Source organism: Cynocephalus volans, chromosome 14 (genome assembly GCF_027409185.1).
Source record: "Cynocephalus volans isolate mCynVol1 chromosome 14, mCynVol1.pri, whole genome shotgun sequence".
In the NCBI taxonomy this organism is placed as follows: domain Eukaryota; kingdom Metazoa; phylum Chordata; class Mammalia; order Dermoptera; family Cynocephalidae; genus Cynocephalus; species Cynocephalus volans.
Genome location: NC_084473.1, coordinates 71,071,347 through 71,096,977, shown reverse-complemented (window position 1 = coordinate 71,096,977; position 25,631 = coordinate 71,071,347). Strand labels below are relative to the sequence as shown.

General features: G+C 41.4%; 1 protein-coding gene across 1 annotated transcript in view; it reads left to right on the top strand.

Moving 5' to 3' along the window:
- The first annotated feature begins 5,223 nt into the window (after positions 1-5,223).
- SLC4A5 (solute carrier family 4 member 5) overlaps positions 5,224-25,631 on the top strand; it is a 102,705-nt gene continuing 82,297 nt past the window's right edge. The window contains exons 1-2 of the mRNA XM_063078607.1: positions 5,224-5,273; positions 23,764-23,844. Coding sequence (XP_062934677.1) covers positions 23,766-23,844 — 79 coding nt within the window. The 5' untranslated portion in view covers positions 5,224-5,273; positions 23,764-23,765. The remainder of the gene's footprint in view (positions 5,274-23,763; positions 23,845-25,631) is intronic.

Genomic DNA, 25,631 nt, shown 5'->3' with positions numbered 1-25,631 from the left:
GGGTCAGAAATCAGAACATGGCAGTTTGAAGGGTGAGTGGATGGTAGGAAAGGGAAACTGAGTACAGGACCTAATGTCAGGACAGTTGGCTGAAAACAGACTCAAGCACCAGAAACATTTAGTGTGTGATCAAGGTAGCATTTCAAACCAGTGGGTACAGGATACATAATTTGACAAATGGTGATGGAACACTTGTGAAAAACAATAAAGTTTAATTGTTTTCTTATGCCATACAGCAAATTAAAAGTCCAGACAGATTGAATATTTAAATATAAAAAACAAAACCAGAAAAGAACTATATAAACTTGGGGATGACTAAAGCTTTTCTAAGATGGCAACAAAACTAGAAACCTTAAAGGAAAATATGGATAAATTTGACTTCATTAAAATGCGCACACACACACACACACACACACACACACACACACACACACACGCATGCACGCACGCACGCACGCACTGTGCCCCCCCCCACGCACTGTGCCCCCCCCATCCCCTCCCTGGGTAAATGCCTTGGCTCTGTTGTGCTTGGACAAGCTAAACAGGCAAGTAATAAACCTCCCTAGGATGCGCTGATTAGATAAGCCAATGAAAACCAGTGAAGACGCAGACATTAGATTAAAAAACATAAAACGAATGTTACTCTTGCACTTTCTATGAATAGACAAAGACTTTTCAGTTCCAAAATGGTTGGTGAGGCAATGGGGAGGGGCTATGTTAATAGCAGAGGTAGGAAAAAGGAGAGGTGGGTGGGTTCCAACTTCAAGGCCCACCCTAAAAATACTAGATTGAAGATCCCAGGAGCCACGGGCCACTGAACTCGGGGTGAGTAGAGTGGATTTTAAATACACGGAGTTAAAGCTTGGTTGTAAGTTATGGTTTGGGGAGGTGAATGAACAAGCTGAGTCATATAGGCAGGAATCCCCAGCATATCTAGGGTTAGGTGAGAATTGTATTGCTTTTTGCTAACGACTTGCAAAAGACTTATAGAGCAAAGATAAGGGGCAACCTGATTATTTAAATTAGTCTATACCTATTCCACCCTAGTAGAGGATAAATAACAGAATGATGAGGATGTCCTGTAGTAGTGTTGCTACTTTGCGCTCCCCTGTCCCGCACCCTCCAGTCTCCTCTCCTTTAGAGAGGGGAGCATGAATGTGCGTGCACACCTATGCAGTGTTAGACTTCTACAGTGAGAGACTGAGATCTATATCTAATTATATTCTCTGTACAGAGTTCTTACTACCCCCTTAAATCCCGTGCTCCTGAGCCATGGAAGTCACAGTGGTTGGTCTTGTGCCTACTTCACACTTCTTCCAATTCAATTTATTTATAGCATCTTCCCTGAATCTCCTAGGAGTCCAGACAACATGGGGCTTGTGTAAAACTCCCCACTTTAACTAAACTTGCTGGCCCAACGAAAACATCCTTTTTACCAAGAATCTGCTTTTTGGGGTCTGCAAGGAATGAACGGGAGGGAATGCGTGAGAAGCCAGGGAGCTAGACCATATGTCCCTCCCTTGGAGTAACAGGCTGTGTAGTTCTTATGTACCAGGATTCCTGGAGATCAGTTGGCTTTTCAAAGAAAGGGTCGCCCAGCCCTGGATGAAATTCTCAGAAACCCAGTGCTCTTAGCTTGTGGGGCTTCTGTCCTTGAGAAAGGGTGTTTTATCTTCCCTCCAAGCAGGCATTTGGGATTTGGAATTCAGCTGTGAGCTCATGAGCTGACGGATGTTCCCACGAGTACCCTGAAGACCACCAGCTATGCTCCTCCCCCCAATCCCCCACTTATTTGAGGTGAATCAGGAGAGTCATCTTTCCCCATCCATCAAAGGTGCTTGGTAAGCAGCTTGCTGCTTGACTGAAATGCCTGCCCACCTCCCTCCAGTCAAGTTTATCTTCCCAGAGAGGCAGTTACTAAACACTTAGTAATAAAGACCCTCAAACATCTTTTTTTTTTAAACCTCCACAGCACTATGCACAGGGAAGGTGGCCATGTCAACAAAGGAGATACTTTAGCACAAAATGATGTTGTCAAAAGAATTGTACTGTAGAGTGTGTTCTCCAATGTTACCATTCCCCAAACCAGAATCAACTGGTCTTGGGTTTCCTTTTCTCAGCCTTCATCTGTAGAAAAGTTTGTTTCTTGAGCTGCTTGGGATCTACTTCCTTATCTTAAAAGTTGGGCTGCGTGTTTCTTCTGCTAATTGTTATCTCCGAAGTACACAATTTGGATGATTTTATATAATTTTGAAGACAGGAAACCTTTAAGATTCTCTTACTCAAAAATGGGTTCAGACCTCTAATTTTGGTTTGAGCTGGGTTGGGCTGAGCTCTCCCCTTGTATATTAGCCTTCCTCTCCTTACTCCAGAACAGAGTAGCCCTAACAGAGAAACAGAAAATGACCATCCACACCTACTGCATTTATGCCCCTCTTACCCTAAGTCTGGGAAATCTTCAACCTTATTTTATATCAGACTTCCTAGAACACAGACTCTCTCTTTAGGAAGAGTCAGTTCAACTCAACCAGGACTTATTACTCACCTGCTCTGTGCCAGGCATGGTGTAATAATAGTAATGGCATGGTGCTGCCTCATGTGGGGTAATCCCTCTTCGTCTGCAATTCAGTCAGCAGCCATTTCAGTGTCTACTGTGTACATGGAAGGCACTTTGCTAGGCTTTGGGAGCAATATGAGGATTAATAGCACATGGGCCCTGCCCTCAGAGAGCTTACAATTAGTGGGAGATGCAAGACATATGCATGTTCTTTAACAATTGAAGATAAAATACTGTGCAACTGTTCTACAGAGGAAGCATGATTTATAGGGCAAAATCAGAAAGCAACTTTATTTTTTGCCTCTTGCTGCTGCTTTTTAAAATTTATTAGGTGGGGCTAGATCTTATTCTGCTTCTGAATGAAATTTAGGCAAGTCACATGATTGTTCTGGTCACCCTTGGTCTCAGTCTCATTTCAATAACATTTTTTTACTACTTTTTTAAAAAAAAACACACAAAGATTAAAATCCTTATTGCAAAAAGAACTCTTAAAAATGAATAAAAAAAACTAAGCTGAAATTTGGTGAAGGACATGAGCAGATAAGTCACACACAAAGAAATAAACGTGGTTAATAAATATCTTCTAGGATCTAGCTGCAGGTGGGGGCGGGGCTGTCCTGGACTCCATCCCTCAGGATCCTGGGCTTCAGGCTGGCTTCCGTCACTGGTCTGGATGGGCAGTGGCGGCGTGGGTGGGGCTAGTCATTTCAATAATTATGATGTCCGGTCCCATGTAATAGTCCAGACTTCAATCCTGATTTAAAGTTCAGGCCCCTTCCTATCCCCTGTTCGGTATGCCTGAAGAAGGGAAGCTTATGATGGATGGTGGTCTGGATGGGACGTCCCTGGTTTCTACTATTCCTCACTTATTTAGCTAACAGGGGCCTCCAACCCTTCAGGGTTGTCGCTTGGGAGGCAGAAGGGGTGAGAGGAGTAGGAAAATTCGCTCTACACATTTGTGATCTCCAGCCTCACCAGGGTCCTTGGTGGAATGTGGTGATTCTTTTATAGGCCCCTGGTCTGACCCTCAGTGATTCCCCTCAAAGGCCAACCTTTTCCACCCCTATCAAAACCCTTCCCCACTCCTACCTCACTTACCCCCTTTCCTCATGGAGAAAGTCCACATGGCCAGGTGGTAATTTCTGTGCTTCAGTCCCCACCTGTCATCTCTCCCTTCCTTTTTCTCCCTTGTCTTTGATGAAGCTGTTCTCCTTCCCTAGTCCTGGTTCAGCCCTTTACCCTTGCTCTGTATTCCAAATCCCCCAAAAGCCAGCCAGCAGATCAGAGCAAGTCCACCCAGCATAGAAAATGTCAGGATTTGGAGACCAAGAGTACTGTTTTGGATAGGACTGTTCTCTGCTGTGACTCATTCAATATAGTTACATTTAACATAACTCCAATCAAAGTAATAAAGAGATAATTTTATTATTAGATTTTTTTTTGTAGTAAAATAAACACAACATAAAATTTATCATTTTAACCATTTTTGAATATACAGTTCAGTGGCATTAAGGACAGTCCCATTGTTGAACGACCATCACCTCCAGAACTATTTCATCATCCTCAACTGAAACTCTTTACCCATTAAACAATAACTCTCCATTTTCCCCTCCCCCAGCTCCTGGTAACCATTGATCTACTTTCTATCTCTATGAATCTGACTATTCTACGTGCCTCATATAAATGGAGTCATACAGTATTTGTCCTTTTATGTCTGGCTTATTTCACTGAGCATAATGTTCTCAAAGTTCATTCATGTTGTAGCATGTGTCAGAATTTCACTCTTTTTTAAGGCTAAATAATATTCCACTGTACATATATACTACATTTTGTTTATCCATTCATGTGTTCATGGACATTTGAGTTGTTTCCACTTTTAGCTATTGTGAAGAATGCTGCTATGCAAATTGGCTTGTAAGTAGTTTGAGTCCTGACTTTTAATTCTTTTGTGTACGCACCTAGAAGTAGAATTTATTTAATTGTTTTTGGATATGGCATACATCTCTATGGTGGACAATAGAAAAGGTACAAGAGGTCATATGGTGGTCCCTGAGCCCCTGCCTCCTTCTTCCCCTCCCAGGAAGCACCACTAAACCAGTTTCTGTGACTTCTTCCCTGGAGAGACAATGTACCCAAAAGCACACCCTACACATGAATGAGGGCAAACGTAAGCACTCTTCTATACTTTGCTTTTATTCCACTTAATATTTCTAAAAACTCATTCTATAGCACTGATTAAAGAGTATTGTCATTCTATTTAAAAGCTTGATGGTTTTCCAAGGTACAGACAAAACTTGTTTTTTTAAAATCAGTGTTTGGGGCCGAGCCCGTGGCGCACTTGGTAGAGTGCTGCGCTGGGAGCGCGGCGACGCTCCCGCCGCGGGTTCGGATCCTATATAGGACTGACCGGTGCACTCACTGGCTGAGTGCTGGTCACGAAAAAACGACAAAAAAAAAAAAAAAAAAAAAAAAATCAGTGTTTGGCTGCCACGAACAATGCTGTAATAATAACAGCTGGCATTTACTGAACACCTACTATGTGCCAGGATCTTGTTAAAATCCTTTTCACATATTATGTTATTTATTTCCCACCATAACCCATTGATCCAAGTACAGAAGGTGAGTAACTGCCCCAAAACACATATCTGTCTTTGTCCACAGGTGGGAGTGTATCTGTAAGACAACTTTCTAGACAAAGAATTGCTGCTACTAAAAGGTTTGTGCATTTTAAAGTTGTATAAATAATTTGGTTAGAGTGTGGTGTTACAACAAGGTCAAGTGTTTCGATCTCCATACTGGCCAGTCACGCAAAATACATAAATAAATAAATAAATAAGGTTGTATAAATATTGCCAAAGTGGTCTAACTGAGGCTGTGCCCCTCTGTGGTCTGGTGAGAAAGCATGCATGTGAGGCCCACTGCCCTCTACTCTCTCTGTTGTGAAGCTTCTTGATATTCGCCTATCGAAAAAGTGAGCAGCAGTATTTCATTGTGACGCTAATTTGCTTTCTTTTTGTTTAAATGAGTGAGGTTGAAGAGCATCTTTTCAAATGTTTAAAAGCCATTTGTCTTACCATGGGGTTTTAAAAACTTGATAAAACAATTCCACAATTGATCTGGAAGAATCCATAGACAAAGTAGCCTGGATTCCTTTAAATTTTAATTTTATTTATAGATTTTTTAAAAAAGAGATAATACAGTCACAACATTCAAAATTCAAATGAAGTAAAAGAGTGGAGACAAGCCCCCTGCCGTGTTTCTCCCCAACTGCCCAATCCTCCTCCCCAAACACAATCAGGCCTCTGTTTCTCCCTCCTGCACCCATGGTCATAACCTGGGCCTCACTGTTAGTTACACTGTGCTGCTCCATCTCTGGAATATTAAATTCAAACATCCACTGTGACCCAACCACTGTCCTCTTAACTCTACCCAGCACCTGACGTTCAACCTCACTGTGACATCTCTCACAATGCACCATCTGCCCCTGACCTGACCTGTTTCCGTCCATCTGAGGTTCTCTGCCCTCTGGAGACTCCACTCCATGGCCCTGCTGGCCTCCAGCCATACCTGCCTGGAAAGCCTTACTTTCTGTTTCACAGAACCCAGCTCAGAGTCAGCCCACCCATGGGATTACTCTCCTTTTTCAAATCTTAAGCAGAATAGCCGCCTAATTTATTGCCCCAAATGGAACCCTTTTGAGAATGAAAGGGGGCACAACTAACAATGAAGCCAAGACAACAGGGGCAGATGGTGACTATGCAAGGAAAACTGGGATGCAAGTTCAACCCCAGCCTTAAGGAACAATCACATTTAATTTCAGGGCAGGGATCTATAACATGCGCTAAGCCCAAGGAAGGATGAAGGTGCTGCCTTAGCTGCCCAGGCTTCTCTTCTAAAACTGATGTTTTAAATAGTGCATTTCCCCAACACTGTTTTCTTAAAAATCTATCCTCAAGAATACCAGTGTCAGCCCCTAAACTCAAGGGTATAAGAAACATCAGTTTATTTCTAAAACTCTTCATCTATATTTTGAGCCCCATTTTTAAAAAGGCGCAGACACTTAATCCCAGTTGGTTCTGAGTTTCCTTCACAGTTTCCATTTTGGGGTCACGGTGGGGTGGAGTGAAGGATTCTAGACTCTTAAGGATCTACAAAGGCCCCTAGGCTTGATGTCATCTGTCTTTGTCCCATCTGGTCCTTGGTTGTCAGTGCCTGCAGGTCACATGGAGACCAAAGCCTCTCTGTCTCTTAATGCTGCCTCAGCAAGCTTGTTTAGGGCCCTCTTGGCCCAATTACATGCAGCAGCCATTCTCTTTCTCCCTGGGAAGCAAGACACAGGTCCTCTCTGCTCTCAGATCCACAGACCCGTGAGGGATGCTGCCTTCTCTCTGAGGCTCAGCCCAGGCAGCAGGGACCAAACCTTGGTCTCCAGGACCCACCAGCATTGATGTGTTTCAACTTCTGCCCAACTGTTGCCCTTGCCCTGGGGATTCCTTCTTGGACGAGAGATAGGGGATAGCCTTTACCTTTCTCATGGCCATTTTCTCCCTAGGTTAGTCTAGGTCTAGGCCGGAAGTCTTTTCTACTCCCCTAAGGGAAGAGGCTCTTTTACCTCTTCTTTCTGTTTTTATACACCCTTCCTGAGGCAGTGAGCGTGAAATGGCCTGGCTATTTGGTGAAAAGGAGAGGAGATAAAGGAAACATGCTGGGGGAGGCACTGGCTAATATTTCATAACACTAGTTTGCAAGGCATATCAAACGTCTTATATAAGATGTGCTTCCTCTTTGAACTAAAGATTTCTTAGATCTTGTAGGCAAGCCTCTCTACCCACACCCCCCAGGCCAGTTCAGCCATTTGCCAGCTGTGTGAACTTGGGCAAGTTACTTAATCCTCTCTGAGCTTTAGCTTCCTCATCTGTGAATGAGGATAATAATAGTTCATAATAATTAAACACTTACACTTGCACTGTTCTAAATGTTTTATGTATATTAGTTCATCTGATCCTGAGCATTCCTATGAGATAGCTACTATTATTCCCATCTACAGACAAGGAAACCGTGTCTCACAGTTGTAAGTAACTTGCTCAGTCTTGTGATCTCCTGCTCTTAACCACAGCCCAAGCCCGTCCTTCATAAATATTACTACTGACCTCATAGGGGTGCTCTGAGGGCTGAGGTAAAGTATGTAAAGCTCTCAGGCCAGAGTCTGGCACATAGTAAAATCTCAATAAATTCTAAGCTAATACTTTAGCCATGATTTTTTGGTCATTTTCATCCAAAAAGCCATTGAAATTGTATTTAAAATGTATATAAATTTCTGAATATTTAACATATTTGCCCTATTCAGTTTTCCCATCCAGGAATATGGTACCCTATTATATGTTTCTTAACAAAATTTTATCATATATCTTCATATAATACATGCATTTCTAAGCAAGTTTATTTCTAGATGTTTTAAGGTTTTCATCACTATTGAAACCGAAATATTCCCCTCATTATATCTTTTAATCAGATGGTGTAGGTGTGCCCAGGTCCTTGTTAATGAATCACACCCCTCTCCCCCAGGCACCTCTAGAGAGTATCTTTCCATAGCCTCTCATTTTAGGCTGAAAATATGAAGATCATTTGGCTCACATGCCAACATACGCTATGACAGGAAGTGAGTCAGGGTGAGGAGTGGGTTTCCAGGGTGGCTCAGGTTGGCCAAGATGACCAGAACACTGTCTCCTGGTTCAGGAAGTACAGCCTGGGGATGGGGAGTGCAGGGACCAGCCCTGGCTGCCTGCCTGCTCTGGGTCCATTTTGGGGCCCATCTAAGGGATGCCTTCCCAAGTACCCGCAGTTCCTCTGTGGCTTCAAAGATTCCCGATCACATTTGCCAAACGATGGTTACAGTGGCAGCTTTGCCAAGGACCAAGATTGCCACCTTGGGGTTCTGGCTCACTTAAGTGGAGCGACGGATACAGCAAAGCCTCATTCTTCTCTGCAGGAAATACCTAATCTGTGGGAACCCTAACGCAGCTGGTTCTCTGTTTGCCCCACTGCAGACCTCCAGAGGGCAGCAGAGAGCAGGTGAGCGAAGGGAACAGGAACCTGGGCCAGGGCCTGCAGGGGATATTGGTTCCTGGAGGAGCAACAAAGACTGCACCACTCCTGCAGGCTGCTAGGAATACCACTCAGCCTCCTCCCCACCTCCTCAGAATAAACATGTTTTGAGCTTCCTGGGAATGTAATAATTATAATTTTACTAGTGAATACTAACTATTCCCTGTGGGCCAGACGTTGACCTAAGATTTCACATACATTGATTCAATCAGGTAACAATCCTTGAGGTAGATGTGATTATTATTCCCACTTTTTTCAGTTGAGGAAATTAAAGCAAAAAAATAAAAAAAGTAAATTGCCCAAGATCCCACAGATACTGGAGCCAGGATTTGAACCCAACCATTTATAAGCCAGGCTCTATTCTAGGTATCAAAGATACGTCAGTAAACAAGACAATGTCTCTGCCATATTAGAGGACCAGACAATAAACGAATGAACAAATAAATGTAGAGTTAAAGACTAGAGAGGGGCTTTTTAGATGGACTGGTCAGGAAAGGTGTTCTTGGGTAGATGGCATTTGACCAGAGTTGAACGCCTTAGGGAGCAAGTCATGCTGAAGACTGGGGAAACAGATCAGATGGGGTCCTGAGGTGGGAATGAGCTTGGGGTGTTAAAGGAACAGCAACACATGCATTGTGGCTGGCATAGAATGAGCTGAGGCCACAGGCCATGGCAGCAATTAGGGAACAGATAGAGATAGGGAAGGGGTGGACACATCCACAGCATAACCTGGGCTTGGCCTCTTACGGTTTCTCAGCTTCTCTTTAAGATATCCCTCATCTTTTTTTCACCTTCCCATAGAGTTTTGACACCATCACAGTATGTTCTCTTCTCAACTCTGGATACGGTTCAAAAGCAGCTAAAAGGGACAAGAATCTGGGGCAGCCAGCATTGTACCACCTGCCAAAGCATGGCACAAACAATCTGGAAGCCAAAAATTGCACATACTGGAGAGAGTCTTGTTCAGCTCATGAGGAACTTCTTGTAAAGGTTCTGGATAAGCCTGCCACAGCCTCTAAGTGAATCCTTAGTCCCACTAGGAAGGGCCTAAGCCTTGCAGGCCTCTCCAGGGTAGGAAACTTCTCTTTTCGTGGAACTTTGCCTCTATATTAGTGGTTCTATGTCAAATCTGCCTAAACTCTGCTAGATGTTAAACCCAGGTGGGGTTCAGATGGCATTTAACCAGGAGATGGAAGGGAATCTGTCCCTGTAAGCAGCCACCCCTGTCTACCAGGTATCCAAAGGAAATGGAGGCACAGAGGTCAAATGTTGGAAATTACTAAGAATCTTTGGATTCCCCTCCTAGTAGAGCCTTGGCAAGTGAGGTGGGCTCATGTTGAGTGTTCCTTTTGCCTGGGTTAGAGCTAGAACCAGAGGAGCCTAAATGGTCTAATCTAGGATTTCTTGACCATGGCACTATTGACAGTTGTGGCCAGATAATTCTTTTTTTTTTTTTTTTTTGGTGGACTGGTGGTCAGTAAGGGGATCTGAATCCATGACTTTGCATTTATAGGGCTGGGGTCTAACTAACTGAGTTAACTGGCCAACCTCATGGGCCAGACAACCCATTAGAGGCCAGTAATACCCTCCCTCCAATAGTGACCCTCTCTCCAGTGTAACCAAAAATGTCTCTAGACATTGCCAAATGTCCCCGGGGAGGAAACACCTCTGGCTGAGGACCACTGGGGCCAATCCTTTCTTTTTCCCCAAAGTCAATACATGAGTCTCAGCTATTATCACTCTGGTGGTGAGGAAGGATTGAGAGCATCCTTAAGCATTTACTCCACTGCCAAAGCCAGCTGGGTGAGCAAGCCTCATTAGCAGTAACATGGAAGGAGCCCAGAGGGCAGGGAGAGGAGAGAAAAGGGGTGTCCAGATCTTCTCTCAGCATCTTTTGGCACACAACTAAACCATGGGGAAGAGCAGGGATGGAGTTGGCCATAGCCATCATGGGACTAGGTCTCTCTCTCCCTCCCTACTGCACTCTCTCTCTCAAACACACACACACCCCTCTGCTACTCTGTGTATTGGCTTTGCTTTCTTCCACTGAAGACAGGCTTTCTCCAGAGATGAATGAGAGCTTAGAGCAGGAGGAGAAGGTTAATGGTTGGGCTGATTTCAACTAAGAGACTGGCAGGGCAGGAATAAGAGGTTATAGGTATCAATAAGAGGGAAGAGAGCAAGGATTCATCATGAGGTCCAGACCAGAAGGGGAAGTAAATGAAGCCATGAGGAGCTGGTGAGTGGGCAGAAGAGAGAGATATCTGAAGATTAGAGGTCTTCATTGAGTTGAAAAGCCTGAAAGAAGGTAGTCAGAGCTTAGGAAGTTGTCCACTAAATATCTCAACATCTGACCCAGCTCCATCCATATATGTTTGCTCTTCTCCAGAGACAAGTCCACTTAGAATCACAAGATATTACAGTTTGGAGGAAACGTAGAGATCATGAGTAAAATCCACTCCATGTGGGCTCTTTCATTAATTCATCACTACTGGACTTTAAAGACCATATACTTGTTCATGATCGTCAAGTTTCGCCTGTGCTCATTTGGAATCAAATGAAGAACAAGATACAGGAGTCGAGAAGCTATAACTTAAATTTATAACAGGTAAAACTGATTGGAGAATGTTGTTTAGAACGTACAATCAGGCTTCCTGATTCTTTCCCCAGAATCACACTTAATCTCCAGAACTGGAAGACTCCCCTATCCCACAGGGCAAGAACCTGCCCTGGAATGTTTACCACAAAAACAAGAGGAAAGGAGGGAAGCACAAATTTCTCTGAGGCAGGCAGTTCCCAGAAGGAGGAAACTCAGAAGAATCTGAGTCATAAAACATGCCCATTTTATTCTCTCAAATTCTCCAGGCACATAAGCCACTCATCCTCTGCTAGGTAGGATGTGTGCAGAGTTAGAGAAGTAAAAGGAGAGTACTTTTCTCAAGATTTCAGAAAGCATAGAAGCTCCTACTTCATAGGGAAAGGCAAAAAGTGCTTGGAGGGACAGAGATAGGTTTTCGCCTACCAACCACTATTTAATAAGTGCAAACTCTGCTCCAAGAACACTGAGGCCCAGAAAGGTGAGGTGATTTCTCAAAGGTCACACAGCTCTGGAAACAGAATAAGATTCTCCAGACTCCTAATGTTGAGGTTTTACCATTTCACAAGTGTAATCACAGCAGGTCAAGTTCATCCAGAGTTTTCAGAATAGTAGTAACAAGAATCTCCTACTCCACCATTCTGGAGACTTCTAACTCCCTCCTTCATCAGCACCACTGTCCTACTTCCTCCATCCACACCTCATCACTTTCATGTACACCTCCACTATCACACTGCTACTTCTACAACAAACAGCCCCACCTCTATCATTTCCCCATCAATACTACCACCTGTCCTTTTGTCAGCAAGCAAAAAGCAGCCACCCTCTTTGGGTAGAGAGGCAGGTGTGGACTGGAAGGCTACTCACATGGCTCTAGTCTAGAAAGGTCTCCAAGGTCTTTGAGATCAAAGGTATCTCCAGCTTTTGGTGTCACTTGATCCCTACAAAAAACCATCTTAGAGCATTTTTTGAAGATTGAAAGAGATACCTAAACATGAGTACACAAGTTTATACAAACTCATTGTCCATAAGTACAGACTGTCACAATTTCTAAGCCATGCCCCAATCCAACCGTGGCACATTTAGGTACCTGCAACATGTTAAGGTCCATTACAGGCATTTCAGCAGTCCTCATAACTCTAACAGCCTAGAAGTTGAAGACGTCCAAGTGAGCTGTAATTTTGAGCCAACAAGGGTCACCCTGGTATGTAACAACAGGACCAGGCTTGTGTAGGTTTCTGAAAATGCTGCCTCCCTTCTCTGGAACTCAGTTTTCCACTGTATAAAATGGGCAACCTTCAAGTAGGGCTGAATCATCTCCAAATTCTCTTCAAGTACTAACCTCTCTAAGACAGAATCCAAAAAGGATCTGGGATTTAAAAAAAAAAAAAAACGTCCAGAGAAATAAACCAGCATTTCAGGATCAAGGCTCGAACACACCACTGCAATGAAAAGATCACCAAGTTAAAATCCAAGAAGATATTTAGAGCAAAGACATCTGCCTATAATCATGGCCAGCTCTTTTCAGACCCTGCTCTACTCTGGTCTGTCAGCCAACCAGGCATTGGTCCCTGACCCTGTAGGAGTGTCCCTTCCCCCACTCTGGTCACATGGCTGGCCGCCACTGAGCCCCAGAAGTCAATCTCCAATGCCCCAAATACTGTTCAGCCTTGAAACCACAGACAGCCCGTCTTGCCACCCAACAGGAACAGAGGAAGTGGCTTTGGCCTTCTCAGGATTTGGATTCTGGCTTCCAGCGCTAAGAACACAAAGGTAAGTTTACAGCTTGAAGCTTCAGAGAAAGCAGATAAAGCTATGCAGATAAGGGAAAATGTGCTTCATAGTATGAGCACAGAGTATTTAAGATTAAGCTTCACACACACTGAGAAGGAGAATACCAGGAAAGTTGGATAAATCATCCAAATGAGCATTGGATATTTGCTTTTTCTTTAAAAATTATATTGTATTCATCACCCTGGTGCTTTGTGTTCACTGGTTTTGGGCGCAAAACCTCACTCCAAATCAACAGAAATGACAGGAGACTTGATCTCTCTGACACCTTAGTGAGTTAGTTCTCTCTTGTTCTCATCGGATGGAACTAAGAATCTTTCTCTTCTAGGTGTGTACATTTTTGTTGCCTTTGTCAAATTTCTGAGACTGGCTGAAATATTTATGAAGTAAGCAAAAACCCCAAGGCTTGCCTCTTACCCAGAAAACTATAGGAAAATGCATCACATCTATTAATGCAGCATCTCGGGATAGAAGCAGAACAATGGCTATCCTCCATTGCACAGTTTTGTTTTTAGGTTTGGGATATAGTACCTGGTGCGTACTGGTACCTGATGAGTTTCAGGCTTGGGATATGGTACCTGATTTTGTTACTGCTAGTTCGTTTCGCGATATTTAGTTTGCTTATTTTGTCCTTTCTCTCCTGGAGCATTCATGGGTATTTTGGTCTTCAGGGGCACGAGGCAATGGACAAGCCACCAGTTGGGAGGATAGCCTTTGCCTGGCCTCTAGCTTAGCTTTCTAAAGCCCAGCCTGACCCTGTGTCATTCTTGTCAAATGGTTCACAAAATGATCCCAGATAAGCCCTTGGGATGTCCTTTTCTGAAATACTTTGGGCCATCAGAGGAGCTCACCAGAAACCATGTTGGCTGGTCTAGAGTTCTCAGATATAAAGGTCAAATGGCTTAAAAGACAGGTGGAAGCAAAAGCTCCCACCAGGCTGATTGATGACTGTGTGTGGCATAACCTTTTTTCTAGTTAGTTTTCCTCCAGAGAGATGGATGTCTAATCTGAACACTTATTACAATACTTTGTCCTTCTTCACTAATAATTAAACTGTTTTGTTCTATTTGTTTCCAGTTAGTACAAATATCTGGAACAAGAGGATACTCAAGGAGGATTTGTTGGATTGAATTGATGTGCCTTGTGGATAGAGAAGGGGAGGGTGCTTAAATGGCAGATGATTTCATAACTAGGGTTTCGATGGCTAAAACATGCTGTGCATCTTTAAGGCTGGCTGTAGCACTATCTCCTTGCTGTGATGTACATGAAGGCTGCTTGGGTAGGGCGCCTGGAGAGTCTGCTAGCTCTGGTGGCACTCTGGTTATTATCCTTACCTGCTTAGGGTGCTGATTTTATCAGTGGGGTTTTGGACTCTTGGGGATCCCAGATGTGATTCCAGGCTGGTGGTAGGGGCAGTGAAATGGAAAGGGGCGTTTGAGTGACTTGGGACAGCAGAGATTTGGTCTGACCCCTCACCATAAAGCTGTGCTCAACACCAAGGCAATCTATGCTCTAAAGATGGCTGGGAGAACAGTGATGAGGAAGTTGGGCAGTGGAGGGACTGGGGGTGCTGTTACGAGTCCTTTCACTTGTGCATGCCAGGGGCTGGCATGTTGCTAGTACAATTTCTTTGACAACATATTTTGATGGATGGTTGTACTGGTTAGTATTCTCAAAGCAACTGAAGCTAGCTGAAGAGAAGAGAGGGACATAGTATAAGGCCACTAAGGGGTCCTGTGGACAGGAATTCAGCCAGTCATCAGGAAGGGCCTGGAACGCAGAAGTGGACAGCTGCCAGAAATCTACTCCAGACCCCTTCTGTCCTCACATCTTCATTTCTCTTTCTCCTGTCCTACTCCTTCCTTCCTTCCTTCCTTCCTTCCTTCCTTCCTTCCTTCCTTCCTTCCTTCCTCCCTCCCTCCCTCCCTTCCCTCCCTCCCTCCCTCCCTCCCTCTCTCCCTCCCTCCCTATGGGAATCAGAAAGAATCCAATTTGAATCCTGGCTCCACTGTGGCTGGCTCTGTGATCCAGGACAAATTACTTAATTCTCTTAGTCTCCATTTCCTTATCTGTAAAATAGGACTGAAAATTATGTACTTCACTTAATCATAGTGAGAGTTAAATGAGATTATGAAAGCAAAGGCTCAACATTTAATTCATATACATTATATGAAACTCTGGGATGGAAAATCTGTTTCATGGATTAGGTCAGGGATTTTTATGGTGGGCAGTGCGGTTGCCGATCACAGCAGTAGCTAATCCAAACACTTGCCCTATGGCCAACACTCAGTTTTAGATGAAGGGCTTCCTTTGAAGATCATCTGGGGTAGCTGGGGTTCTTCTCCTACTTTTGCATACTCCTGGAAGGGAGCTCCTCTCAAGTTGTGAGAAAGTGGGACCCAGCACAGAGGAGGTAAGGGGGGAATGGTCTCAATTAGTCCAGAACTTGGAGGTATGCAGTTACATGAATATTAGCTATGTTTTATCTCCATATATCCACGTTTTGTAGAGTTCTCACCTCCATTTGCATCTGTATTGTCATTTGATACACAATTTTGTTTGTTTTCTAATCTGAGAATCCATAGTACTTCAGATATGAAAGAACACATTTTTTGAAACATGCTGGAAAACTCTATTTCATTTGTATTAATCAGGAACTCTTGATTGTGAACATCAGCAACCCAAGTCAAATGTGAGAAAAGTAAAATGCATTTATCAGCTCAACACAACTGAGACGGCCAGTTCAAAATTAACTTACTCAGGGAGTCACGGTGTTATCAGCACTGTTTCTCTACGTTTCTTGAATGCTTCCCTCATGTGACAGGCAAAATAGTAGCTCCCAAGCTTATCAGTTTAGCAGTGGCAGAGTGAGCAGTGTTTTGGGATGGATCAAGCAGAAATGTCCTGGCCCAGCTTCGGAACATCCCCGAACCAATCTCTGTGGCTGGGAATGGGAGTGTTTGATTGGCCAGCCTGGGTCACGTGGCCTTTCCTGCCTGCGGCTGGAGAGAGGTGAAGTCAGCCCCCTCCCCTAAGCCGTTTGGAGGTGGTTCTCTATAAGAAAGAGGATCTGTTACTCAGCTTCTCTGTATTCTTCACACCATGCTGGAGGAAGAAGATAACTCAAAAAATCACCAACTGACCCAACTTAATAGAAAATATAAATTGTGAGTTATTTCCTTAAAGCAGCAGTTTTTAATGTGTGGTCCCTGGATCATCAGCATCAGCATCAGCATCAGCATCAACTGTGAACTTGCTGGAAATGCCAATTTCCAGGCCCCATCGCAAATCTACTGAATTTGGAACTCTGGGGGTGGAACCCAGTAATCTGTGTTTTAGCAAGCCCTCCACACGTGGCTCTGATACACACTCAGGTTTGAGAACCGCTGCCTTAAAGCGTTCTTTGTTTTGTAGTTCTGCTAAGTATTTTAAACATGATTCACTCAGAACAAATAGATTTAATGATGAATTTTTCAGGGATACAATGATCACATAAAGTGGGGACACATGTGTCACATTAAATTACTTGCCTTAAAATGTTAAAAATAAAAATAATAATAATATATAACCATAATTCAAAATCAATTAACACATGTAAGAGTTTATGATAAAAAGAATAACTCCATTCCAGCTTCCCCCATACTCCAAGTTTCACTTCCCAAAAACAGTAACTAGGAGCTCTTATAGCCTTTTCAGTTGGTTACCTACACCTCTCTAATAACAATAATAATAGTAACAATTATTATATATATCCTGCTACTTATCAGAGTTAGATATTAGCCACCTACAGGTGAATATTTACCTGTCTTATACCACACTCATCTCTTGTTCATCCTTCCAATATAGACATACACATTCTCACTGTTTTTGGTTAATTCAGTAATCGGTGTTTGTACTCAGTATAGTACATGATTTATGTACTATAATCACATTTGATTTCTTGCAGAATTTTAATTTTTCTCTGGTGTTTCTAATTGTCCTTCTTTTTCTTTGCATTTTCTATCCCTGTTACTTTCTTGAATTTTTCCAAATTTTCAAGGAGTATATCAGATCCTTTGCATTTCATCTTTTCCTTGGGTGCCTCCTTCTGAAGCCTCATTTTCTAGCTCTTTTGAGAACTGGTTGCTCTTTTGAGGGCTATAGCCCAGCTGTCATTTGGGGGCTGCCCTTCATTATTCTCGTGGTTGGCTCTACTTTGTCCTGCGTCCCATTGTTTTCCCCTTTCTTGGTTCATGGAGGGGGGGCGGTAGGGGGAGGGGGGTGTCACATCCTTAAGTAACTTCCTAGGAAGTCATGAGAGAGAAGTAAAATGATTTCTTGAATGTCTGAAGATGTCTTCTACCCTTACTCTTGACTGGTAGTTTGGCTGGGCGGAGAATGCCAGGTTGGAAATAATTCTCTCTCAGAATTTTGGCATGATTGCTGCATTATCTTTTTGTTATCCGACTTGCTGATGAGAAGTCTTCTGCTATTATGATTTTTATTCATTGGCAAGTGACCTGTTTCTGTTTCTGTAAGTCTAAAAGTTTTTAGGATCTTTCATTTCTTCATAGTTACTATTCTAAAATTTCAAAATGATATATCAAAGAGAGGATTTTTCCAGTCATTTTTTGTGTAGAGTACTCGGTTGGCCCATTTCATCTGAGACTATTATCTCGCAGTGTTGGAGAATTTTTTTTATTTCTTTCTAAAAAGATTTAAAATATTTTTAATACTGAAATACTTCAAACTTGTAAAATGTGGCAGATACTCATATATCACTGTCCAGAATTAACAGATGTTAACATTTTATCATACACATTTCATATCTATAGGTATCTTTCAAAATTATCAAAGACATTGGTAAAACATCATTACTAAACCTAATCTCTCCCCAGAGGTAAACTGTAGTTAACATATATCATTTTTTGCATGATTTTATACTTTTATTACTTATAAATGTAGCTATAAACAATATTGGTGGTGTCTTGTGTGTTTTAAAGCTTTATGTAAATAATTGTTTGTATATTTTTACAACTTGCTTTTTTACTCATTATGTTTCTGAGATTTATGCACGTTGATACATAAAAATCTAGCTCATTCACTTGAACTGTTGGAAGTATTCCATTATATAAGAGTTAGGAAAACCTCCTACAGAAATAACGTAAAGCTTGGCTAACAGTTTAAATAGAGAGAGTAGATTTTTTTTCTGATAACAAGAAGTCCAGAGATGAGCATCCAGAACTCAATGATATTATCAAGAAACCCAGGTTTACTCTATCCTGCTTTGTCTTTAGCCTGTGCCTTTGGGCTTTGTACCTGTTACATCATTGTTGCAAGATGGTTGCTTCATCTCAAAGTCTCAAGTCCAAGGTCTGTGCAGGAAAGAGGGGAGGGTAAAGGACAAATTGTGCATTCCAGCTGTGTTGGTCACTTTTTATCAGGAAAATTAAAGGCTCCCTGAAAGCTGTACCCAGTGGACTTTCACTTAAGTCTCATTGGCTGGAATGGGGTCACATGACTATTCCTAAAATCAGTGACTGGCCAAGGGTAACCAGAATTGTTCATACAGATCACAACTCATGCCTGGACCTGGGTAAGGGGACTATTGTTTCTGTCAAACAAAGTGAGGTTCTATAAACAGGCAAGAAGAGGAGGGAATGGATATTGAACAGTGTAGGAGACACTGTTAGATGATCATTCTCCCTTTTTTCCTTACTAACAGAACTCAATCTTATTTGCCCAGTTAAAACTTGCTTTCCCAGAGTCCTTTGTCACATGCCCCAGTCATGGATTTGAGTAACAGAAAAGATAACTGTAGTAGTTTAAACAAGTAAGTGGTATCACTGTTCACTATAACATCCAGCAAGAAGGCATTAAGGATCTAGGATCCTTCCTATATCCATGTGGCCTTTAAACTCACGATGACAAGATGGATGCTGCACTTCCAGACATCAGGTCTATTCTCCGGGGATGGGGTTACCAGATAAAATATAGTTTGCTCAGTTAACATTTTTTTTTTTTTTTGGTGCTGGCTGGTATAGGGATCAAACCCTGGACCTTGGTGTTATTAGCACCAGCCCAGTTAAATTCAAGGTTCAGATATTAACAAATAACTTTTAAGTATAAGTATGTCCTGAATATTGCACAGGACATACTTATACTGAAAATTATTTGTTGTTTATCTGAAATTTAAATTTGACTAGGCAAACTGTAATTTTGTTTGCTAAAGCTGACAGCTCTATCCAGGAAGGAAGAAGAAAGAAAAATGAAGGGGCTTTCTTCTGCGGAGACTTTATCCAGGAAGGAACTTCCTCCCAGGTTCTTTCTCCTATATCTCTTTAGCCAGAGAGAGCTTAAGGGCATCTGGGGAAGTGATTATTTTTAGGTGGCCACAGTGCTGCCCTGAACAAAACCAGAACAGAAAGGGGGATAGACATCAGGCAGGTAGCTAGCAGCATCCTCCACAGGGGTCTTAGACCCCTTCCACTCCCCATACTCTCAAAAAGTTACATCCAGCAGTGATATTAAAAATATTTAACAACCAGTGTGGCATTGATGCTGAACAGCCAGAGTGGATACATGACCACTGAGAATGGGCACCAGCCATAAACAGCAGCCATATCAGTTTGTATTGGTGGAATACCAACCCTGCTTCTATCACAATTTTTGGTAAAATTAACATTCATTTATATTTATAATGACAATATAAATATTGCTCACAGTTGAGTACAGTGTACTATGATTACTTTTCCTTTCTATGATAGCTTTTTGATATCCTCTCAAAATAGTCAAATACATCAAGATAATTTTTCAGATCCAGGGTTTTTCTTGAAGACATCTGTCCAGAGCCTGCTCTCAAATGCATTTGGTGCTCTCTGGGCTGCTGTGTAGCTCTCCTCCTAGGATTCCCTTGGCCAATCTTTGTGGTGAATCTTATTTCCCAGAGTCATACTCCTTTCTTAGCACTCTTTCATCCTGCTGGAGCTCCTCCTTCAATCACTTCCCAAGGAAAGGTGCATTGGAGGTCAATTTTTTGAGACATTTTATGTCTGAAAATGCCTTTATTCTACCCTCACATTTGATTGATAGCTTAGTTGGGGCTGGAATTCTAGATCGTAAATAATTTTTCTCACCTCTGGAGGCATGACTCCATTGTCTTGTAGACACTGTAGCTATTGAGAAATCTGATTCCAATTCTTATGTCTGATTTCTCATAAGTGACTTATTTTCTTCTTCCAGAGGCTTTTAAAATTTCTTTATCCATGATGTTCTAACACCTCATGATGATGTGACTTGGAGGGGATTTTTTAAGAATTTATTTTTCTGGGCTCTCAGCAGGCCCTTTCTTTCTTTCTTTGGTGGCTAGGGTGAGGGGATCCAAACACCTGACTTTGATGTTATCAGCACCGTGCTCTAACCATGTGAGCTAACCAGCCAGCACCCTTAGCGAGTGCTTTCAATCAGGAAATTCAAATCCTTTAGTTCTGGGAAATGTTTTCATGTTATTTCCTTTAATTATTTCTCATGTTATTTAATAATTCCTTTAATTCTTCCTTTTTAGTTTTTAATGATTTTTATTATTTATTATTTTATAATTACAGCTTTAAAATAAAATTTAAATTTATTTATTTAAATTTTATTTTTATATTTATTATTTTAAAAATAAATTCCTTATAAGTTTATATTTATTATTATTAAATTTAATTTAAATTATAATTATTAAATAATTTATTATTATTTCATTATTTTATTCTTTTATTATAACTAATAATTATTCTCATGTTATTTAATTATTCCTTTAATTATTTCTAATGTCATTTTTTAAATAATTTTCTCTCTATTTTTTCTGATCTCTCTTTCAGGAACTCCTATTAACTTTGATGTTTAGGCCTCCTGGATTGATCCTCTGATCTTGTTGTTTTGTTCTATTTTTTTTTAATCTCTTTGTATTTGTGTTTGTTATCTGACATATTCCTTAAACTTTATGTTCCAACTCTTGCATTGAAATTTTTCTTCTGACATATTTTTAATTTCCAAGAGTTCTTTTTATTCTTTGAAAGTTTTTTATTCTTTGAAAGTTCTTTTTATTCTTTGAAAGGCTTCTTTGCAGGTTTATTCTGCTTTTCTTTTTGTCATGGATACGATGTCTTTTTTGTCTCTGTTGTTCTTGTCTCTGTCTCCTCTAATTTGGTCTTGAGATCTCTCTCTGGGGAGGGACCGTAAGACAGGATAGCCACTTTCTAGGATAGCCCTGACCCTGAAGAGAGTTCGGTTCAGGTGTGTTCGTCAGATGAGACACAAGGAAGAGGTAAAGCCAAAATGCATGAAACAAGAAGTGTGTTATTCACAGATCCCAGAGAGGCTGGTGCTGCTAAGGGGAGCCAACTGGAAGTTCAGGCATTGAGCTCAACCAGTGCATGGGAGGAGCAGGCAGAGGGAGAGAGAGGACCTGTGGGACTATGTCTTTATTAAGGTCCGTGGGCATTATCCCTCAGGCTTTCTGCAGAGGTTGTGGATTGGCTAGTTTGAAGAAAACAGGTGGGAAGGGGAAACTTATTTATATGACTCTGGTGTTGACCATTAGGTTTTATCATGGTCAGCAGCTGTGCGATGTGTTGGGTTTTGAGTGAGCTACAACTTGGGGAGGGGAAGTTTTAATTAGGCCAAAGGTGATGGGGTATGACTGGGTTTCAAACAACTTATGTCAGGCCTGAAAATGGATGTGGAGGCAGCAACTACATTAAACAAATTTATGACAGCCTCCTTGAAGATATTAATTATATAGTTGTTTAATGGTTTCTTTGGCTGCCTACACTGCTTCTGCTTCCTTGGACTTCATCTTTTCCTGTTTGTTTTGATCTCTTTCATTCTGGTGATTCTTGGCTGGCCATTCACATGGAGTGGAGCTGCTAGATTTGTCCATGTGGACGGGCTGGACTTGTTGAGTGATAGACTTACATTGGGCAATTGTATGAAGCCCTTGCCATTTTATTAGAGGTCCCCAGAATGTCAGTCTCCTGTCTAGAGGCTCTAAGCTTTATTCTTTTCTAGGAGCTAAGCAGGGGGGTAACTGTCTTTACTTAAATCCTTTTTTTTACCCTGTAAAATTACTCCCCCCCCCCCCGAGCTGTTCAGGGGCCTTCTGATTTAACCCCTCCATCTTGTGGGGTAGGAGGGCATTCTAAGAGACTGGAGTCTACGAGAGAGGTCTGAGGGCTTAAGAGACTCCTTAAAATTCTCCTGTTTTCAGCCCCACCCTAAATCCTGGTCTACAGATATACTCACTGCCTTCGATTTCCTCTTTTTCTATTTTTGAGAATCACTTTGCATAAGTTATTTTATCTTCAAAGGTTAAGATAAAACTTTTTAAAAAACTATCTCCTCCTGGTGTTTATTTTAATTTTCATTGTAGAAAAACTTTCAAAGATAAAAAAAGTAGAAAAAATAATGATAACTGTACCTATAAAACAGCTTCAATAATTATCAATATGTGGCTGATTGTGCTGCCTTTCCCTCAACCATTTCAATTAATGGTTATTGGTGAATTCAGGTTTTCTAATTCTTTTTAAGTCAATTTTGATATTTCCATTATTTTTCTAGTATTCATTTATTAGTTAAGAGCTATAGTTCCAGAAACAGACTGTTTGGGTTTGAATCTCTGTTCCTCTCTTTGGGTGGTCATTTAAGTTCTCTGTGGCTCAGATTTCTCATCTATATAATGGGAATAATAATGTTACTTCTCTCATAGGGTTATTGAGAGATTCAATCAAGTCATATGCGCAGAGCATTTAAAATAGTAACTGGCACATAGTAAATTTACTATTTTTGTCTAAGTTTTAAAATTTTATTGGCAGAGTTTTTTCATGGCATTCTCTTATGATTATTAAATTCTCTACTATATTTGTAGTTAGGTACCATTTTCATTCCTAACATTGTTGTGAATATTCTCTTCTTGATTAGTCTTGCCTATTTTAGTAATTTTTTCAAATAATTGCCTTCTGGATTTATTAATTATTTTTATGCTTGATGGTTTTCAATTTCATTATTTTCTGCTTTTATCCTTTATAAACATTCTACTTTCTTTGGGTTTTCTCTCTTATTCTTTTTCTAGCTTTTTTATTCGAATACTTATGTTTATTTTCTTCCTTCCTTCCTTCCTTCTTTCCTTCTTTTTTTCCTTCCTTCCTTTCTTGTTCCCCCTAAGTATGCTGTATCCCACAAGTTTCAATATGTAGTAGTTGTAAATGTCGAATTCTAAATATTTAATAGTTTCCATTGTGGTTTTCCTATTAAACCCATCATTAGAAATTATTATATATATTTATAGTACATATAAATAAATAAATAAATAAGTAAGTAAATATATATATATATATATATATATATATATGTTTCTAATGATGGGTTTAATAGGAAAACCACAATGGAAATTTGGTTTAAATATACAAATTATAGATGTATGATAAATTTTTGGAAGTTTTTCTGTGACATAGCATTTGTGCTCTCTTTGTAAGTGTTCCATTTGTAATTTTTTATAAAGGAGTGCTCTCTATTTGTTGTGTGTATTATATGTGTGTGTATTTCTCCAATTTGTTTATATGTTCTTTTGTCGTAATTTTTTTCATCTGTATTAACGTCTCCTGCTATGATTGTGAATTTGACCATTTCTCCTTGAAATTCTGCCCTTTTAAACATATACATTTTGAGGCTGTGTTCATCTTTTACTTTATAGTCATGAAGGGGGAGGAGGAGAAGGCTGGAGTAGGAAAGCTGGACCCCACTAACTACGGGAGGAGATGTCCAGATCAGAAAGGTAAGGTCATTTTGAGAACTTGATGCAAATCCCAGGAGGGACTGAGAATTCCTTGGGTGTCCATATAATAGCCCTTCCAGCTGGAGAATCTGGATAGTTGGTCCCTTTCCCTGACTCACCCTGTACCTCCTCGATGCTGGTGGGACCAGCCTTCACCATATCCTAAAGCAACCACGTGGCCAGGCTGGAGACCGGAAACGGCGACCTTGCCTGTGTGGATTAGAGCATAGCTTCTCTGGCACAAAATTAAACACATCTAATTTACAAGATCTACATAATAAATGCCAAATATCAACCTTTTATAGATTCTGAAAATGACAGCTCAGTTAAAATCAGTGTAAGAGGGTGTTGAGGGGGTTATTTCTGTTGCTCCAGAATTGCTGACTCAGTGGCCCTAAGTCTCCTATACTCTACAGAGAAGCCACAGAACTTATGAAGAGGCAGACTGGCTGCTGCCCCCACCATTACCCCACTTCACTTGGAGGGACACACTAACCTCTCTATCCAGCTAGACACTCGCTGAGCTGTGGAATGTGTAGAGCCACTCTTCAGCTGTCAATAGATCAGGAGGAATGCAGCGAGCAGTTCCTGGGAGAGCTTGGCATGTGTACTGAGCCAAACTCTGTGAGATGCTCACAGTGAGAGGAGGGGCCCTGCAGAGCCAGGAAGGAGGATTTGGGCTTACGGGAAGGCAAACCACTTACCCCCAGTTCATCAGCTAAATAGCCACACTGTGATGATTATGATAGAAGCCAGGAAACAATGGGACAGTTTAGACCCAGGGCAGAAGGTGAAGTATTTCCCTGACAGCCATCTCTCTGAGTTCTGCAATAAGGATACTCTGTGTGCATGGCCTTACAATTTCCATAATCATGTTTCCATACATGATCCCATTCTATCTTCTCAAAAGCCTTGCCTAGCAAGTAGAGAAAGTACTATCGTCTCCATATTAAAGATGAGGACACTGAGTGCTAGAGAGGCAGGATGGCCACAGAGTAAGTAAAGGACAAGCCAGGGAGTACCCAAGACAGTTGTTCCTTGGGTAGGGTCCTTTCTGATATACCTGCTGCTTCTCATTTCTGTTTCTGGCCTCAAGGGTGAAGAATAGAAACTCATCATTGGAAGACCCAAGTATGCTAAGCCCTTAGAGTAGAACTACTCACCTTTAAATGCGATGTTCATGGATTACCTTGTATTACAGCTTGCTCAAGGGGTGGAGTGTAGGGCAGCAAAGTCCCACCATGCTTGTGGGAGGGGAGAGGAGGAAGGAGGAGCACCAGTCATTGTGATGTAGTCCCCTAGGAAGCAAGGCTGCACTTCATAAACACTCTACTTCACATTCTTAATCCTCACTACACCCAAGAAAGACTCAGGATCCAGAAGAGCATGCAGTGGGATGAGGTGAGGTGAGCTGGGGCTCTGAGATTTGGACACTGACTCCCCAGTGCCTCGAAATGCACCAGCCTGAGTAAGAAGCAAGCAAGAAGATAGCGGAGTGAAATATTTAAAGGACTGAAAGAAAAAAGCCACCAACCTAGAATTTTGTATCCAGTAAAATTATCTTTCAAAAGCGAAGGAGAAATAAAGAATTTCTCTAACAAATGAGAACTGAGGGAATTTGTTGCCAGTAGACCTGCCTTACAAGAAATGTTAAAAGAAGTTCCTTAGAGAGAAGGAAAATGATATAGGTCAGAAAGTCAGATGTACATAAAGAAAAGAAGAGCATAAGAGAAGGAATAAATAAAGGTGAAGTAAAATCTTTATTCTTCTTATTCCTATCTAATTTA